Genomic DNA, 17,500 nt, shown 5'->3' with positions numbered 1-17,500 from the left:
TTCTATATCAAATAAATACTGTTCCTTTAAACTTTCTATTATTAAAGAATCCTGAATAACAAAATGCTCATATTAGAGTGATTTCTGAGGGATCGTGTGACACTGAAGACTGGAGTAATAATGCTGTTGATCACAGGAATAAATTACACTTTACTGTATATTCACATAGAAAACAGCTGATTTACATTAGAATAATATTACATAATCTGTACTCATGGGCGTCAGTTTGGTTTGAAATGTGGTGGGGACAGAGACGCATTCGGAAGGGCATTTTCAAAAGTGCTGGGTACAATGACGCATTCATTCTTTTTTCTCTTTCGCGCAGGTCATGGTTTGAAAGACGATGTCCTGTAGCTTACTGATTTAAATAAATAAAAATGTATACAAAGATGTGATGATGTCCGACCAAAAATGTGATGGTACTTTGGGTTTAAATTTAATTGGTCGTAAAATGAGATCTAATATAATGTTGTTAGTATCGTGAATTTTTACGTGAATATATACATAGATCCGCCTACATCTCTTATGTACTGTAATGGTCCAGTGGCGGAATATTTGCCAAGCGTGTCGGAGGTTGACGCTTCTAATCCGCACTCGTATAGTATTTTTTTCCCTCATCAAAACCTAATGTTTATCAGTGGTTGTATATCAAGAATCTTGATATACTTTATCACTGATAAACATTATCGGTTTTGATGAGGGGGGAAAAAAAACTATACGAGTGCGGATGGATTAGAACCCAGAGAAGCAGGGACACGTTTGTGTGCATTTTGAATTGTGATTTCTCTGGAACGAATAGAATCTCTGCAACGGATTGAAGCGCGCGTCCGAGTGAAGACAACACATTTCAGCGCTAGATCGCCTCTTATTTAACAAATGAATGAAACGAATGCTGCTAGTTAACTGGAGATGTTTTATTTGTATTGGTACATCCGTGACGCGAGATGTTTCAAAAGTGGTGGGGACAATATCGACCCTGGCAAAAAGTGGTGGGGACATGTCCCACCCGTCCCCCCCCCGTAAATGACGCCTATGTCTGGACTGTATTTTTGATCAAATAAATGCAGCTTTTGTGAGCAGAAGAGACTCTTTCAAAAACATTAAAAAATCTGGTAACACTTCACTTGAAGGGGAGTGCATAAGACTGACATAACACCTTCATTACACTGACATGACATGTCATGAATATGAAGGAGGGTTTATGCATGTTTATGACAACTGTCATTAAGTGTCATTCGCTCAATTATGACATTTTTAATGCAAATATGACATTGTTTGAGATGTTTTTGTTATGACACCTTGACATAAACCAATCCTTCATAACCTGTCAGTGTCTTTGTTATGACAACTTTACAACCTGTCATAAATATGTCATAAACATGACATAGCAGATTAATTATCAAACTTAAGAAACCACTTAGCTTTATGGGTTAGCATTACATTAAAGTGTCAGGTGTTGGTTTTGACATTGGCTGTCATAAGGCCATTATAACATGTTAATGACAAATTAAATGTGTACCACTGTAGTTGAGCTCAAGAAAAATATTCATGACATATTATAATGCCTCATGACAGCCAATGTCAAAACCAACCACATGACAGTTTAATCATGTAATGTTAACCAATAAAGCTAAGTGGTGTCTTAAGTTAGATAATTAATCTGCTATGTCATGTTTATGACATATTTATGACAATTTATGTTGTCTTAGTAATGTCAAGTTGTCATAACAAAAACATCTCAAACAATGTCATATTTGCATAAAAAATGTCATAATTGAGCGAATGACACTTAATGACAGTTGTCATAAACATGCATAAACCCTCCTTCATGTTCATGACATGTGTCATGTCATGATTATGAAGGTGTTATGTCAGTCTTATGCACACCCCTTCAAAGTAAAGTGTTACCAAAAATCTTTTCGACCCCAAACAATTGCACAGTCTATCATGTGATATGCAACACGACCAGTTACAGTTTTTATTAATCTGAAATAAATGTAATGTAAATGACGTCAGTATATGGTGGTCACATGATAGTGAGCTTTACCAGTTGAAGCCAGATGTTGGTTGTCAGGACCTGGTTCTTCTCATCCTGGAAATAAAACACAAGAGAGAACAGCCGTCATCTTCAGACGCCATAAAGCGCTTGAGATCGACTCTAAATGTCAGGGAGATTGCTTGGTAATATACAGCTTATTTAAGGACCGGATGTAATTCATGGCTTTTCCTCCGCTTGAGCTCGAGAGGCGATTGAGAATGTAGATCGTCTGACATCATTGTTTTATTACTCTTGTACTTCTTTCCTGTAAACTGAGTGTTTGATGGGATGTTTGATTAGAAAAGCAGGGTTTCTCTGCGGTGATATGAGCAGGTGTCGTGGCGTCAGGTGTATTTTCAGGACAGGGTTTCAGAAATAGCAAAAAATAATCACTGCGAATCACGCAACCGGATCAGTGGCTGTGAAATCTGCATGAAATAGGTTGCAGATCTCTCATTATAAAAGGTTGCAGGACTTAGAAATACTGCATGGCGTCTGGATGTCAGAAAGATGGGTTCAGTTGTGCTCGTGTACATCTTGATTGGAAACTGACATGGCTCTTTCTCTCCCTCTAAATGGATTTTCATTTCCATCAAATGCTCCATCAGAGAGTGGAAACACTCTTAATCAAAGTGTGTATTTCCACCTGGTGCCAAATAGATGCGAACATCAGTGTCTGACAACACATCATTAGCACTGTCATCGTCCATCACTATTATTTGGACACAAACAAAATGTAATAAATAAATAACAAAAAATATTTTATATAAATGAATGAATGAATGAATAAATTCAGGTCAATATATAATTTAAATAAATAAATAATTTTGGCTAAATAAAAAAATATAAAATAAAAAAATAAGCAAACAAAGCAATCATAAAATTTGATTATATTAAGAAATATTGCAATAAAATATAAAATAATATCAAAACAAACAAATAAGTAAATACATAAATATTAAAATAATTTCGAATATACATTTTGATAAAAAAATAATAATAATAATTTAACAAAAAATACAATAAATTAATGTAATATACATATATAAATGTTGAAATAAAATAAATATAACTTTTCATAAATACAATAAATATAAAAGGTATATATAAAAATATGGAATCAATAAAAATAAGCATGCTGAATAATTAAATAAATAAATTCAGGTATATGCATATAAAATCATTTCAAGTAAATAAATAAATAAATTCAGGTAAAGGCATTTAAAATAATTTTGAATAAACAAAGGAATAGAAAATAATTTTGGTAAAAAAAAATATATAAAATAATTTTGAACAAAAAATAAACACATTTAATATGCATATATAAATGTTGAAATAAATATAACTTTTAATAAATAAATATAAAAAGTATATATAAAAATATGGAATAAATAAAAATAAGCATGCTGAATAAATAAATACAGGTAAATGCATATAAAATAATTTTAAGTAAATAAATAAATAAATTCAGGTCAGTGCTTATAAAATAATTTTGAATAAACAAAAGAATATTATTTTTTTTGGAAAAATAAATAAATATATAAAATTGTATATAAAAATCAAGTTAAAATTAGCTATATTATATATGTAACTAGAAGTAGAACAACAGAGAGAGTGAAGTAATGGTAGTCTGTTTGTAAGGTGGTTAAACACAGCTGTTGAATCGCATCAGATCAGCTGAAAACATCTGCCATAACACAGCTGAGCTCTCCAGCACACACACACACACGCTCATCCGAACACACACGCGTCACGGTTATAGCCTGCAAACATTACAGCACACACATACACACACACTCCAGACTCAACTGAGTGAATCCCAATGTTTGCCAGCAATTCAAACCTGAGCAAATGTGAGTTATCATTTTCATATTAGCGTGAGCTCCTTAAACACAGGCTAGCATTAATGAGTTCACATCATAGTGTGCTGAGCAAACTCATTATGTAGTCGAGCGATGGAGTGAGACAACAGTGAGCAATAGAGAGAGAGAGAGAGACCTTCTCCTCCATGAGCTCTGTCAACAGATCCACTTCATTTATCTCATTAATATTCAAAATTCACTCACACACACACACACGGTTTCCTCAGCCACCAAATATATATTATATTGCAACCAAAAGACCATTAAAAAGATATTTTCTTGCTGGATTCCTCAATTTTAGGTTGCTTTGGATAAAAAAGTCTGAATGTAAATAACAGAAGTCTTAGCTGAAATTATCTATAAAATATAAACATTTTTGTTCGATCTGACACCACATGCCAAACTGCTCAATTCCAATTATCTATTCATATCTGATATTTTTGTGAGGTTTTTCACTCACCACAGATACCCTCTGAATAAAAAGTGCCCGAACCCCTTCTGAACCCATTAAACAGACCACTAGCTAAGACCAGCAAACCAGTTTAGGCTGGTTTAAGATGTTCAGACAGAACTGAATATTCATCATAATATCATCAAACAATTCAATAATATCATTTCGGTTAGGAACCAGCGGAGTGAGGAGTTGGTCAAGGGGTGCATCAGGATTTTCAAACTGTTCAAAAGTTATTGGCAAAAAAATACATTTTTCAGATCTCATGACCTGTAGGTGGCGCTGTTCCCAAATTTGGTACGGACACTCAGATCATGGTTCAGATGAAACGTACCAATTTTCGTTTTGATTGATCAAAGTTTGGCCAAGATACAGCCTCTGAACCAATTTCGGGTCAACCTAGTTAAGTTTGCAACATCCTAACTTTTGAACAAATATGAATAAAAATTATGTCTGTGCAGATTGGTCCAAAGATCATCTGAGACCATCTGGAATGCGATCAGCATGAAGAGAGGAATCAGGTGTACTAAGTCTAATTTTTCTTGATCAAAGGGTTCAAAAGTTAGAAAAGTTTAGAAAAGTGGATTTTTGAACTGGTGGTGGCGCTGTAGAGTCCAAAATTGGTCAGATTACTATTCATGACTATCACTACAAGTGTACCAAATTTCATAATTTTCCTATATTCATAGGCGAGTCGGCTGCGTATATACATATACATAGGCCTCCTCTCATGCTGATTGGATAGAGCATTTGAACGCGTTCCACCCGAACTTTGTTAATAAAACATAATTTAATATGATAATCACATTAAATTTTTAATGTGATTGTCACATTAAATGTCACATTAAATCACATTTTTATATTAAATTAGGACTTTCTGTCTGAAATGCATTAGGATTAAATAAAATCCAAGTAGGCGGGGCAAAATACTATCAACCAATAACATCATTACATCATAACATTTCACCATCCAATCAAACCCTAATGTGTAAAATCAAGTCCTGTCCAAAGTTAAATGTGTTCTGATTGAAGTGTGTGTGTGTGTGTGTGTTTACTCACCACGTCCATGATCTGCATCAGACTGAAGCTGAAGTGCACAGTGAGCGAGTGCGAGTCGTTATAAACGGGTCGTTCCAGAGGGTTGTAGTTTCTCATTAAGTCTTTGTACAGCCGTCGCTGGTGCTCGCCCTGCAGAGAGACTGACACACACACACACACACACACACACACACACACACACACACACACACACACACACACACACACACAAACGTTGGGTTTTAATGTTTTATGGGGACTTTCCATAGACATATTGTTTTTTATACTGAACACACACACACACACACACACACACACACACACACACACACACACACACACACACACACACACACACACACACACACACACACACACACACACAATTCTTGACCTATTTTCAGTTTTAAACCACCAAATCCAGATCCTCAAACCGGTTCTCATCTGGAAGAGTTCGACTGTCCTGTCAGTAGAATTTAACGAACACCTTAAAATAATCAAATTGATCTGAATTCTGTCTGAATGTGTCCCAGAGTTCTCAGCTTTGAACTGTTTTGTTAAGTCTTCTCAGGACTGATGCTGAAGCTCTCTCTAGATTGAGCTGCTTTTAAATGAAGAAGCTTTAATTCACTGAGAACGTTCAATTACACTGAGCGTTCCCCGAGAGACTGTCTGACCCACACACAACACACAACACACGACACACGACACGACACGACACACACAACACACAAAACACGACACAACACAACAACACACGACACACAACAACAACACACAACACAACAACACACAACACAACAACACACAAAACACGACACAACACAACAACACACGACACACAACAACAACACACATGACACACGACACACAACACACAAAACACGACACATGACACAACAAACGACACAACACATAACACATGACACATAACACAACACACAACACATAACACACAACACACGACACACGACACACAACACACAAAACATGACACACAACACATGACATGTAACACACAACACACGACACATGACACGTAACACACGACACACATGACACACAACCATCAGCATTCAAACTGCAAAATCAATCAATCATTTCCTGCAGGATGAATATGAATATTCAATCGAGAAGTAAAGGTCAGAACAACAAATCAAAGAACAATGACTGGAATCAGTCAGAACAGACGGCTTGAGAGCAAAAGAAAGTCAAAGGACAGTGACACTGTTTGCTGAGTCTTTCTGAAGAGCTTTACGTTCAGGAGAATCACGTCTGACTGAACCGGTCTCTCTGGACTTGAATGGAAATCAATTGAGATCTTAGTAGAATCAGGTTATTAAAAACATGATGATCACAGTCATTTTGTAGTGGATCTGTGGGTGGAAACAAACCTGCTTCAGTTCCAAGATCTTCAGAAAACACACACACACACACACGCGCGCACACACTCTCTCTCTCTCTCTCTCTCTCTCTCTCTCTCTCTCTCTCTCTCTCTCTCTCTCTCTCTCTCTCTCTCTCTCTCTCTCTCTCTCTCTCTCTCACACACACACACACGCAGAAACAAATTCAGAGTGATCAAACATCTGCTTACTTTAGTTCAAACTCTACAGAAACAAAACTCACAGGAGATTCAAATAAATACATAAATAAACAAATGTTGATGAATGAATGGATGGATTCCATGTTTTTTGATTAAGTAATGATACTTTGATTGCAGTAACATGGTATTCTTTGAAGGATCATGTACAGTAGCCTAGGCTAATTAATGATGCTACTAATGTATCATAGTACTGCCCTTGTACACTAACATAACATAACATAACATAACATAACATAACATAACATAACATAACATAACATAACATAACATAACATAACATAACATCATCAACAGTGAGTGTAAATGTCCCGGTACCGTGTATGAGGAGGGCAGCGGTCAGCAGAGTCAGTGTCCGGTCGCAGGAGCTCATGACTGACGAGAGAACACCGAGACTCAACGCGACGCGAGGCTACAACGCGCGGCTATACGCTCAGTGACGCGGACCGCATGGAGACACGAGCGCGCGTTAAAAACCCCGCGCGCATGAAGCGGACAGATAAAGCCGCGGGTGCGCGCGTGATGAGACTGAAAGCAGCGTGTGATCTGCGCGTCCCCGACTGCGACTGCGACTGATCTCTGATCGCTTCTGACGCGACGCTTAAACAGCACGCGTGCATCAGTCAATCTGGAGAACTGGAATAAAACTACTAACTGTGAAATTAACAAGACAAAAATACCAAACGAGGACACTTCAGTCACGTTACAGTGAACGGCACTGCATTACAACAAAGGAGGGTTCCAAACGCTCTCAGAACTTCAGCTAACGTTCTGTCAACGGCAATGGAACGTTCGTTCGAAGTTATCTGATAGAACATTCAAAAGTAGCATCCCACAATGAATTCAGAATTCTAAAATGGAATGTTCATGTTCCCTTAACATTCGCATCACTAAAAACAAACATTGAAAGCAGAATAGACGTTCAGAGAACATTCAGAAATAAGGTTTTGATGACTTAATTGGAATGTTAGCAAAATGTGAACATAATCAATAAACACTTACAGAGCATTAGATGCTGTTGTTTGAGGAGTTTTATTCCCGCTGTAACTCAGTGTTCGGCCCATTAGAGATAACAGTCTGTGTCGTGAGGTTAAACTATCATATAATCTCATCAGACACAATTAAAGTCTTCCTTTTTCTGCGAGACTCATAACTTATGTCTCCTATATCATATTACTGGCAAACCCAAAGGTTTAATAAACAACATCAGCTACTTTTACAAGCTTTTAGAGATGATTCAGTTCTCTGGGAAGAGGAGAGGAGCATCTAGTTTTAAAGCTTGTAAATCAAAGAAATATATTGTGTATGTTTTCAGTCTGCGATCACTATTAAACATGCTCTTATTTTGCAATTCGGGTTTTAAATTATTTAAAATATTTTTTCAACATTTAACTTTTTTAATAATGTTTAAAAAATACTAAAACTATATTTATAAAATTAAATAAAAAAAAAGATATTTTATTTGCCTTATTGGATATTTTAAATATTATAGTTTCAGATGCACAATAAATGCTTTTAACTTTACAGTATGCATTATAAAATCCTGCTATTTTAAATGCATGGCAATATGCTATTATTTTACATAGTTGTATATGCATGTTGAACTGTACCTGTAAATTTGGTCTCGAGCGGTTGCCTATTTTTAGGGTGATGGACATAAATCGTTTAATCATTGATTTGTCTCTGTGTATTCCCATCAGTCTCAGTATCCCTCACAGCAGCTGTGATTAAACTCATTCAGACTGTAACACACACTGATATAAAGTGCTGAAGTGAGAGTCAGGAGAGACATCTGGTGCTGACGCTCCTCAACTGCAGATCAGCAGCACACACACACACACACACACACACACACACACACACACACACACACACACACACACACACACACACACACGAGTAAAACACCAGAGTGAGAAACAACTCATTATGTCATCATGATTACTGTAGTTTCCTAACGAGAGTCATTACACTGAAAAACAATGATGTTCTTCCTCAGAGTTTCCAGGACAAATATCTAAACATTCTTCAATCAAAATACATTTACTGGAGATGCTAGATTACATGGTGTATTGTTTTATTACTTGTAATATTTATTTAATTTACAAATGTTACTCCAAAATGACACCAGTGACCGATTACAATCAAGTAGTAATAAAAAATTACTACCGGTATATTAATAAATGATATTTTATTATGTTTTTTTGTAATGACACCATTGACCGATTATAATCAAGTAGTAATAAAAATCACAATATTAATAAAATATTATATTTTATTATAATAACACCACTGACCACTTATAATCAAGCATTAATAAAAATCACTATATTAATAAAATATATTTTATTGTTTTATTATGAGACCACTGACCGATTACAATCAAGTAGTAATAAAAAATACTATAATAAAATATTATATTTTATAATGACATCACTGACCAATTGCAATCAGGTAGAATAAACTAAATACTATATTAATAACATATTATATTTTATTATAATGACACGACTGACCAATTACAATCAAGCATTCAAGACACAATATTAAGTCTTATTTAAAAAAATAAAAAAAATAAATCACAATTATATTTTTGTTGCTAAAAACAAGAACAAATATCTGCCAACGGAGTAAAAAAAGAATCTTGTTTTCCCTTTGATTGAAGTTAATTTCTGTCTTCACTGGGAAATATGTGTTCTTGTTTTAAGGACAACTCACTTCATCAGGGAAACAGTGTTTACAGTGTTAATGGGGAGAGAACTTCACGACACGAACATAGACGTCTGAAAATGGTCAAATTTTTTAAATTAATTTTTACTGGAAATGAATCACAGGAAATTTCGTTTTGATTTGTGTCCATATTTTGTCATATTGAAAGGTGAGGATGAAGTTTTCCCGTCAGGAGCCGAGCCGGAAGCTGTTGCTCCGGGAGTCCTGCAGACGCATGTTGATTATTATTATGATTATGATTATTGTTGTGTCAGGTGCCGAGCCGGTCGTTGAGGAAGCTGTTGCTCCGGGAGTCCTGCAGACGCATGTTGATTATTATTATGATTATGATTATTGATGTGTCAGGTGCCGAGCCGGTCGTTGAGGAAGCTGTTGCTCCGGGAGTCCTGCAGAAGCATGTTGGCCACGTCCAGGAACTGGTGCTCGTACGCCACTTTATAGTGTGTGTAAACGTCCTCGCAGTGAGACAGAAGCTTCTTCAGATTCTGACTGGAGCTCGCCGGACACTTCTGATGACACATTCTGCACAACACATTAAACATATCACAAATTATCTATTCTGAGCAACTCTAGATGGCCATATGAAATATAAGCATGACAGAAAAAACATGTCTTGGGAATGCACACGGAGAAATAACTCTTCAGGTACATGTCTAGACTGAATATTTTATATAACAACTAAGGAATAAATGTACAGACGGTGACACAAAGCAACTTTGGCTACTTAAAATTAATAATAATGCATTCATTATATTATATTATAAAATATTTTTTTTGTGAAATAATTGTATTATTATAATTATTAATATTGTTTTTAACCAAAATGGCATTGACCAATTACAATAAAGCAATGATAAAAATACTACATATATAAAAAAAATATTTACTATTATAATTTTATATATCGTATTATAGTATATTATATTTATGAGTTTGAGTTTATTTAATTATTATGTTTTATTGTGTATTTATTTCATTTACAAATATTAGACCTTTATATTTATATGACATAATAATAAATAAAAATCTGTAAAAATAATAAAGTTAAACAGATCTCAACTTTGTTGCGTCGCCAGACACGCCCCATCCGGTCGCTGTCGCCCGTGTCGCTGGAAATCGCCCGCTCCCCATTGAAATGAACGGTGTCGCTTTGTCGCTTGTAGTGTGAACGGGGCTTAATGGAGTACCTCTTGAAGAACAACTATATTGATACCTCTGTTCAGAAGGGTGGAATCCCGGGAGTGCCTGGCTGTTTGGGACACACGGGAGTCATCACACAACTCATTAGGGAGGCTCGTGAAGACCTTTCAATGTTATGGTTGGACCTTGCTAATGCATATGGCTCCATACCACACAATCTCATTGTGCTTGCCCTCTAGCGACATTATGTTCCCAGCTAAATCCCGGACCGTATACTGGATTATTACAGCAAGTTCAGGTTAGGAGCCACCACTGGGTCAGATGCATCAGACTGGCATCGGTTAGAGAAAGGCATAATTACACGTTGTACCATCTCAGTCATTCTCTTCGCCCTTGCCATGAACATTATTGTGAAGTCGGCAGAGGTAAAGTGCAGAGGCCCTTTGATGAAATCTGGAGAGCGACTCAGTGGTTCATGTAGGTTGTCTACAAACCGGAAGGTTGGTGGTTCAATCCCCGGTTCCACCTGACCAAGTGTCGAGGTGTCCATGAGCAAGACACCTAACCCCAGCTGCCCCTGACGAGCTGGATGGCGCCTTGCATGGCTGACACCGCCGTCGGTGTATGAATGGGTGAATGTGAGGCAAAATGTAAAGCGCTTTGGTGGCCATTGGGTCTGTGAAAGCGCTTTCCATTTACCATTTACATCCGTACCGGGCAGCAGGTGGATTCTCCAAGGGCTAGAGAAACTCATCAACTGGGAAAGGATGAGCTTTAAACTAGTAAAATCAAGGTCACTAGTGCTCAAAAGGGGGAAAGTAGTGGACAAGTTTCAATTTTCACTGGCCGGAGTCACCATCCCGTCCATTACTAAGAAGACAATCAAGAGCCTCGGGAAGCTCTTCGACTGTAGCCTCAAAGATTCTGCCTCCATCCAGAAAACCAAAGAGCTTGAGTCTCGGCTTAGCAGGGTGGACAAATCAGGTCTACCTGGAAGTCCAAGGCCTGGATTTACCAGCATTCTGTCCAGCCCCGGATCTTGCGGCCCCGGCTGATGTACGAAGTGCCCATAACAACTGTAGAGGCCCTGGAGAGAAAGATCAGCAGCTATCTGCGTACATGGCTTGGGTTACCTCGCAGTCTGAGCAGTGCTGCTTTGTACGGCACCAGCAATGTCCTGCAAATCCCAATTAACAGCCTTTCTGAGGAGTTCATGGTGTCAAGAACAGGGGAAACATGGCAGTATAGAGCAGGGTTCCTCAAACTCGGTCCTGGAGGGCCACTGTCCCTGCAGAGTTTAGCTCCAACCCTGATCAAGCTAATCAAGGTCTTCAGGATCCCTAGAAACTCACAGGTAGGTGTGTTTGATCAGGGTTGGAGATCAAACTCCGCAGGACAGTGGGCCGAGTTTGAGGAACCCTGGTATAGAGAGTCCAGGGACCCAAAGGTGGCAGCAGCTGGCATACAGGTGGCTGAGTCACGGCTGAGGCAAAAGGCACTGGTGGGCCCCATTGAAACAGGGCGTGCAGGCTTTGGCTACTTACCGGTAACAAGAGTTGACAATGCTCAAGGTAAAGAGCGTCAACACCTTGTTCAGGAGGAAGTGGGGGCAGGCGTGGAGGAAGTCAGAGCTAGCAGGATGGTGGGAATGGGACAGCAAGGAGCTTGGACTAAATGGGAAAATGTTCGGCAACGTAAGATCACCTGGGCCGACATCTGGAAAGGAGACTTCCATCGTATCAGGTTCTTAGTCCAAACTGTCTACGATGTCCTACCAAGTCCAGCAAACCTCTACATCTGGGGCAAAATTAAGACACCTTCCTGTCCCCTTCATCCAGGAGAGGGGGTACCTAGAGCATCTTCTTAGTAGCGGTCCAAAAGCCCACGACCAGGTGCTTAAGGCAGTTGCTGAGAGCATAGCCACAACCATTAATACCATCAAGGGCCACCACAAATCAAGGACCATCAAGTTTCTCAGAGCCAGAGAGAAAGCCCTTCCACAACCCAGAGCAAAGTCTGGCCTCCTCACTACTGCCACTGATTGGCAACTGGAAGTGGATCTTGGTAAACAGCTAAAGATCCTAACCAGAATAATATCCACAAGGCTTCGTCCAGACATGATTATTGTGTCTCAGATTCTACCAAGCAATTGATCTTATTGGAGCTCACTGTGCCTTGGGAAGAGCGCATGGACGAAGCCAATGAGAGAAAGAGCGCCAAGTACCAGGAGCTAGTTGAAGAGTGTAGGAGGCAGGGCTGGCAAGCCCGTTGTGAGCCTCTGGAGGGGGGCTGTAGAGGATTTGCAGGGCGATCACTCTGCAACGTGTTTAAAATCCAAGGCATCACAGGTGAAGCTAAGAGAAAGGCGATCAGATCCGCAACCGAAGCTGCAGAGAAAGCCACTAGGTGGGTTTGGATTAAGAGGGCAGAACCGTGGGCAATTGCTGCGGGGTCTGATCAACTCCGGCCGGGTCGCCCGGGGCGAGGGTGTCTGATGTTGAAAGACCCGAAACACCCAATGACCCCAGGATACATCACTGAGGATGTGTCCCACTGCATCTGCATGATGTATCCTTTACATACATATAATATGATATATAAATATAATATTTGAGTTGAAATAACTTTACTATGGGAGTTACTTTTATTTTTTTATGTCATTTAGAAATACTTGACTAATTAAGAACTTGAGTACTTTTAAGTACTAATATACTTGACACAATATACTAATTAAAACACAATCACAATATATTTAGATAAGTATTTATATGATATAATAATATAAAATAATAATTATTTGATGTATTATTTTATTCGTTTTTTAACTCAAAATCAACACCATTGACCAATTACAATCAAGTAGTAATACAAATTACTACATAATAAAATATATTTATATTCTACAATTATCTAAAATATTATCATTATTTTTTCATTATTAATCAATATTATATGACATTTGAGTAAAAACCATTTTATCGTGTGTATTATTTGATTTAAAGGGGTCATGACATGGTTTTTTGTTTTGTTTTATTATGTTCCCTTATGTGCAATTATAGTATTACTACAGTTTTTTGTACAAAAAAACTTTTAAAATGTAGTGATTTATGACCTTTTCCCACCCTGTTTCTCCCCCTCTGATTCAAACAGTCTGTTTTGGGGGTGTTTCCCCTTTAAGAGTTCAGTGTTAACGCCCATTGTTATGATTGGCTAACGTCAGTGCTGCTTATGCATAAATTATTTAATCATTTTGTATCACATGTAGGCTACACAATGCTCCGCCACGTGAAACTTCGGTCTTCCGATCTTTTACCATCGTGTCAATTCTCAACTGATTTTGATTCATATGCGCGAGGGAGAGAGAGAGGGAGAGCAAGACAGTATGAAGGCGTGCGCGCGGCCGGGGCTCTCTCTCTCTCTCTGCTCGTTCTTTCAGTAACATGCGCCCTGTCACACTCATCTACATCACTCACCGAACAAATAAGGCTTTGGCGGGCTGCATATGCTGCAAATAAACAGCATCCAACTGCTTTCCCTGACGACTGGTTCGTTCGGCAGCATTCAAACATGTTGTTTGTCCACAGCTAGGAACAGCACATCTGCGTGGCATCGCAGTCATCTTGTAAACAGACCCCCTCGTTGCACGTCAACGCATGCGATGATGTCAAATGAGGCGTAGTTGTCTTGCGCTGGAGGCGGTCATATGCAAACGACTGATACGTCACTTCGTACCGTGACGTCACTTAGTTCAAAGGATCTAGAACGAGCTGTATTTAGAGCTTGATTAAATAAATGGTTCGTTTATAATGGGGAGGACGTCTTAAGCTATGAAACTTGCAGGAGGTTTTAATGGTACAAAGACCTCTTAAATACCAAAAGATCAAGGCAAATTTGGTTTCTCATGTCATGACCCCTTTAATTTACAAATATTTGATTTCATAATGACACCAGTGACCGATAAAAGTATTCCAGAAAGCTAATTGTTATGGCAGAATTATTCCCATCTCTTCCAAACCAATAAGTGCTGCTACTGCTGATTGAGGCGAGCAGGTGAGATGAGAGGACGGGGAGAGACGGGTGGACTTTGACCCCAAAGGTCAAAGTACAGGCCGGTTTTAGAGTGAGAGAAAGAGCATGACCAAACCCTAAAGTTCAGGTTATTATTACTATTTCCTGACAAGAGAGAACTGAACATTAGTCCATCTATGGTAGACGAACAGACCTTGAGATAAGCTGTATAAAAACTACTCTCCCCCTCTCTCCTGCGTCTCATTTGCCTCGCAGACTGTACATTGACTACCTCTGTGGGACAATTGAACCTTTCTTATAAGAAATAAATCATTTTTAATTCTCAGACTGTCTCTTACGCTTTGATGATTGTTTAATGAATAAATTTGCTATTACACTAATCAATAGTTCAGAATATCCTGACAGAAACGGTTCCGCCTACTTTTTGGAGATGTCGTGGAACAGGCCGGCGCTCAGCGACCGGTGCCGCTTAAACTCCTCCAGATAGAGGAACTCTCCGTTCAGGACGACCTTCTGATAGAGGAGATCGGCCCAGTCCGGACTGAAGTCGTACGCTTCGGCCAACACGAACGCCTGCCACACACACACAGACAGACAGATAGACAGACAGACAGACAGATACACACAGACACAGACACACACAGACACACACACACACACACACACACACACAGACAGACAGACAGATAGATAGACAGACAGATACACACAAACACAAACACACACACACACAGACAGACAGAAAGACAGACAGACACAGACACACACACACACACACACACACACAGACACAGACACAGACACACACACACACACAGAGACACACACACAGACAGACAGACACAGAGCGACACACACACACACACACACACACACACACACACACACACACAGACAGACAGACAAAAAGAGACAGACACACACACACACACACAGACAGACACACACAGACAGAGACAGAAACAGAAACAGACACACACACACACACACACACACACAGACAAACAGAGACAGACACACACACACACACACAGACAGTCAGACAGACAGACAGACAGAGACACACACACACACACACAAAAGAAAACAAGAAATACGGTCATTCATTCTGACTTTTTATGTAAATTCTCACTATAAAAAGTCGCAATTACATTTTCTGGTAACACTTTACAATAAGGTTTCATTTATTAATATTAGTTATCTGACAATGGTATAAACTAAAAATGAAAAATACTTCTTAATAGCATTTATTAATGTTATTCTCAACATTTACCAATACATTTATATTTATTGTTTGTGTGTTAATAATTAAATGTCATTCCAGCTGCCATGTCTACTGTCACGGTGTGAAACATGCAGCAAAACATGAAGATAAATAAATAAACACGAAGAGAAAATAAATAAATATGAGGGGAAATAAATAAACATGAAGAGATATTAATCCATAAATAAATTATGAGGAGAATTAAATAAATAAATAATTACATGAATAAATACACTTTCAAGAGAATTAAATACAAAAAATGCAGAGAAATAAATAAATATGAGGAGACATAAATAAAACACTAAGAGACAAAATAAAATAAACAAACAAATAATTTATGAAGAGAAATAAATAAATATGAAGAGAAATAAATTAACATGAAGAGAAATAAATAAAGAGAAATTAATAAAATATTAAAAGAAAATAATAATCAAATTTGAAAATAAACAAATAAAACATGAAGAGAAAAAAAAATGAAGAGAAATAAATAAAAATAAAATTTGTCGTTTTGAAACTATTTTTTTATATTTTATAAAAGAAAAAAAAGAATATGCATTTCTCTTCATATTTTTATTTATTTTATATTTTATTTATTTATTCATTTATCTTTGTTTATTAATTTCTCTAGTAAGCGTTGAACATCCTTCTAAAAACATTTACATTTACTCATTTAGCAGACGGTTTTATCTAAAACCTCTGTGAGTGTTTCACAGGAGAAAGTGTGTCTGAGATCATCATGCTGTTATGAATAACTGTGGAGTGAGTGAGACCTGGTAACAGCGGGGCAACGACACGATGGTGTTCTGGATGTCTGACGGAGGCAGATTCACCACGCGCTGGTCCTGTCCGTGATTCAGAAAGTGCAATTGGAGCGTCACCAGTTTGGCCAGTTTCACACACTTCACCGCCTGACGCACACACGAGTCCTGAAACCACACACACACACACACACATTAAAGAAAACTGCACTAATGGATGTGAGACGAGTTTCCTCTAGTGGAAGCGTTCGGTACTGCAGCCACACACTCTCACTGAACGCTCATTTACTGAGATATCAAGCTTTAATTTGGAGCACGACTTGTTTAGATTTATGGCTTTGATTTTCTCACAGTTTTAGAGTAAAACATGTTTTTGAACATATATATTTCATATAAAAATTGAAAATAGTATTTTTGCATTTTTCATAACAATGAACGTAAAATTCTGTATTTTTTTTGGTTCACTTTTCAAAACTTTTTTTCACTTCAGCAATAATCTGCCAAGTGTCGTCTTAGAAAAGAGACCAAACTTCAGTCTGTGCTTTAAAAGCATTCAAGATTTCAAGATCAAGTTGGAAATGTAATGCTCA

The 17,500-nt window shown here is 37.9% G+C and overlaps 2 protein-coding genes across 3 annotated transcripts in view; both read right to left on the bottom strand.

Annotated features, from left to right (window-relative positions):
• Window positions 1-8,848, bottom strand: part of LOC130070531 (neuronal acetylcholine receptor subunit alpha-7) — a 30,788-nt gene extending 21,940 nt beyond the window's left edge. The window contains exons 1-3 of one of the 2 annotated variants that reach the window (XM_056234950.1): window positions 8,600-8,848; window positions 5,411-5,550; window positions 2,048-2,092 (exon numbers count right to left, since the gene is read on the bottom strand). In XM_056234950.1, the coding sequence (XP_056090925.1) occupies window positions 2,048-2,092; window positions 5,411-5,506 (141 nt within the window). In that variant the 5' untranslated portion in view covers window positions 5,507-5,550; window positions 8,600-8,848. Of the gene's footprint in view, window positions 1-2,047; window positions 2,093-5,410; window positions 5,551-7,307; window positions 7,709-8,599 lie in introns of those variants that run through there. The other variant, XM_056234949.1, reaches the window with a different exon arrangement.
• A 936-nt stretch (window positions 8,849-9,784) lies between these two features.
• spg11 (SPG11 vesicle trafficking associated, spatacsin) overlaps window positions 9,785-17,500 on the bottom strand; it is a 71,272-nt gene continuing 63,556 nt past the window's right edge. Inside the window, exons 39-41 of the mRNA XM_056234948.1 lie at window positions 16,923-17,078; window positions 15,310-15,461; window positions 9,785-10,241 (exon numbers count right to left, since the gene is read on the bottom strand). Of these exons, the coding sequence (XP_056090923.1) occupies window positions 10,061-10,241; window positions 15,310-15,461; window positions 16,923-17,078 (489 nt within the window). The 3' untranslated portion in view covers window positions 9,785-10,060. The remainder of the gene's footprint in view (window positions 10,242-15,309; window positions 15,462-16,922; window positions 17,079-17,500) is intronic.

This window comes from Rhinichthys klamathensis, unplaced genomic scaffold (assembly GCF_029890125.1).
Source record: "Rhinichthys klamathensis goyatoka isolate OS25496 unplaced genomic scaffold, OSU_Roscu_1.1 h1tg000409l_1, whole genome shotgun sequence".
In the NCBI taxonomy this organism is placed as follows: Eukaryota; Metazoa; Chordata; class Actinopteri; order Cypriniformes; family Leuciscidae; genus Rhinichthys; species Rhinichthys klamathensis.
This window is presented reverse-complemented; position numbering and strand designations above follow the sequence as displayed.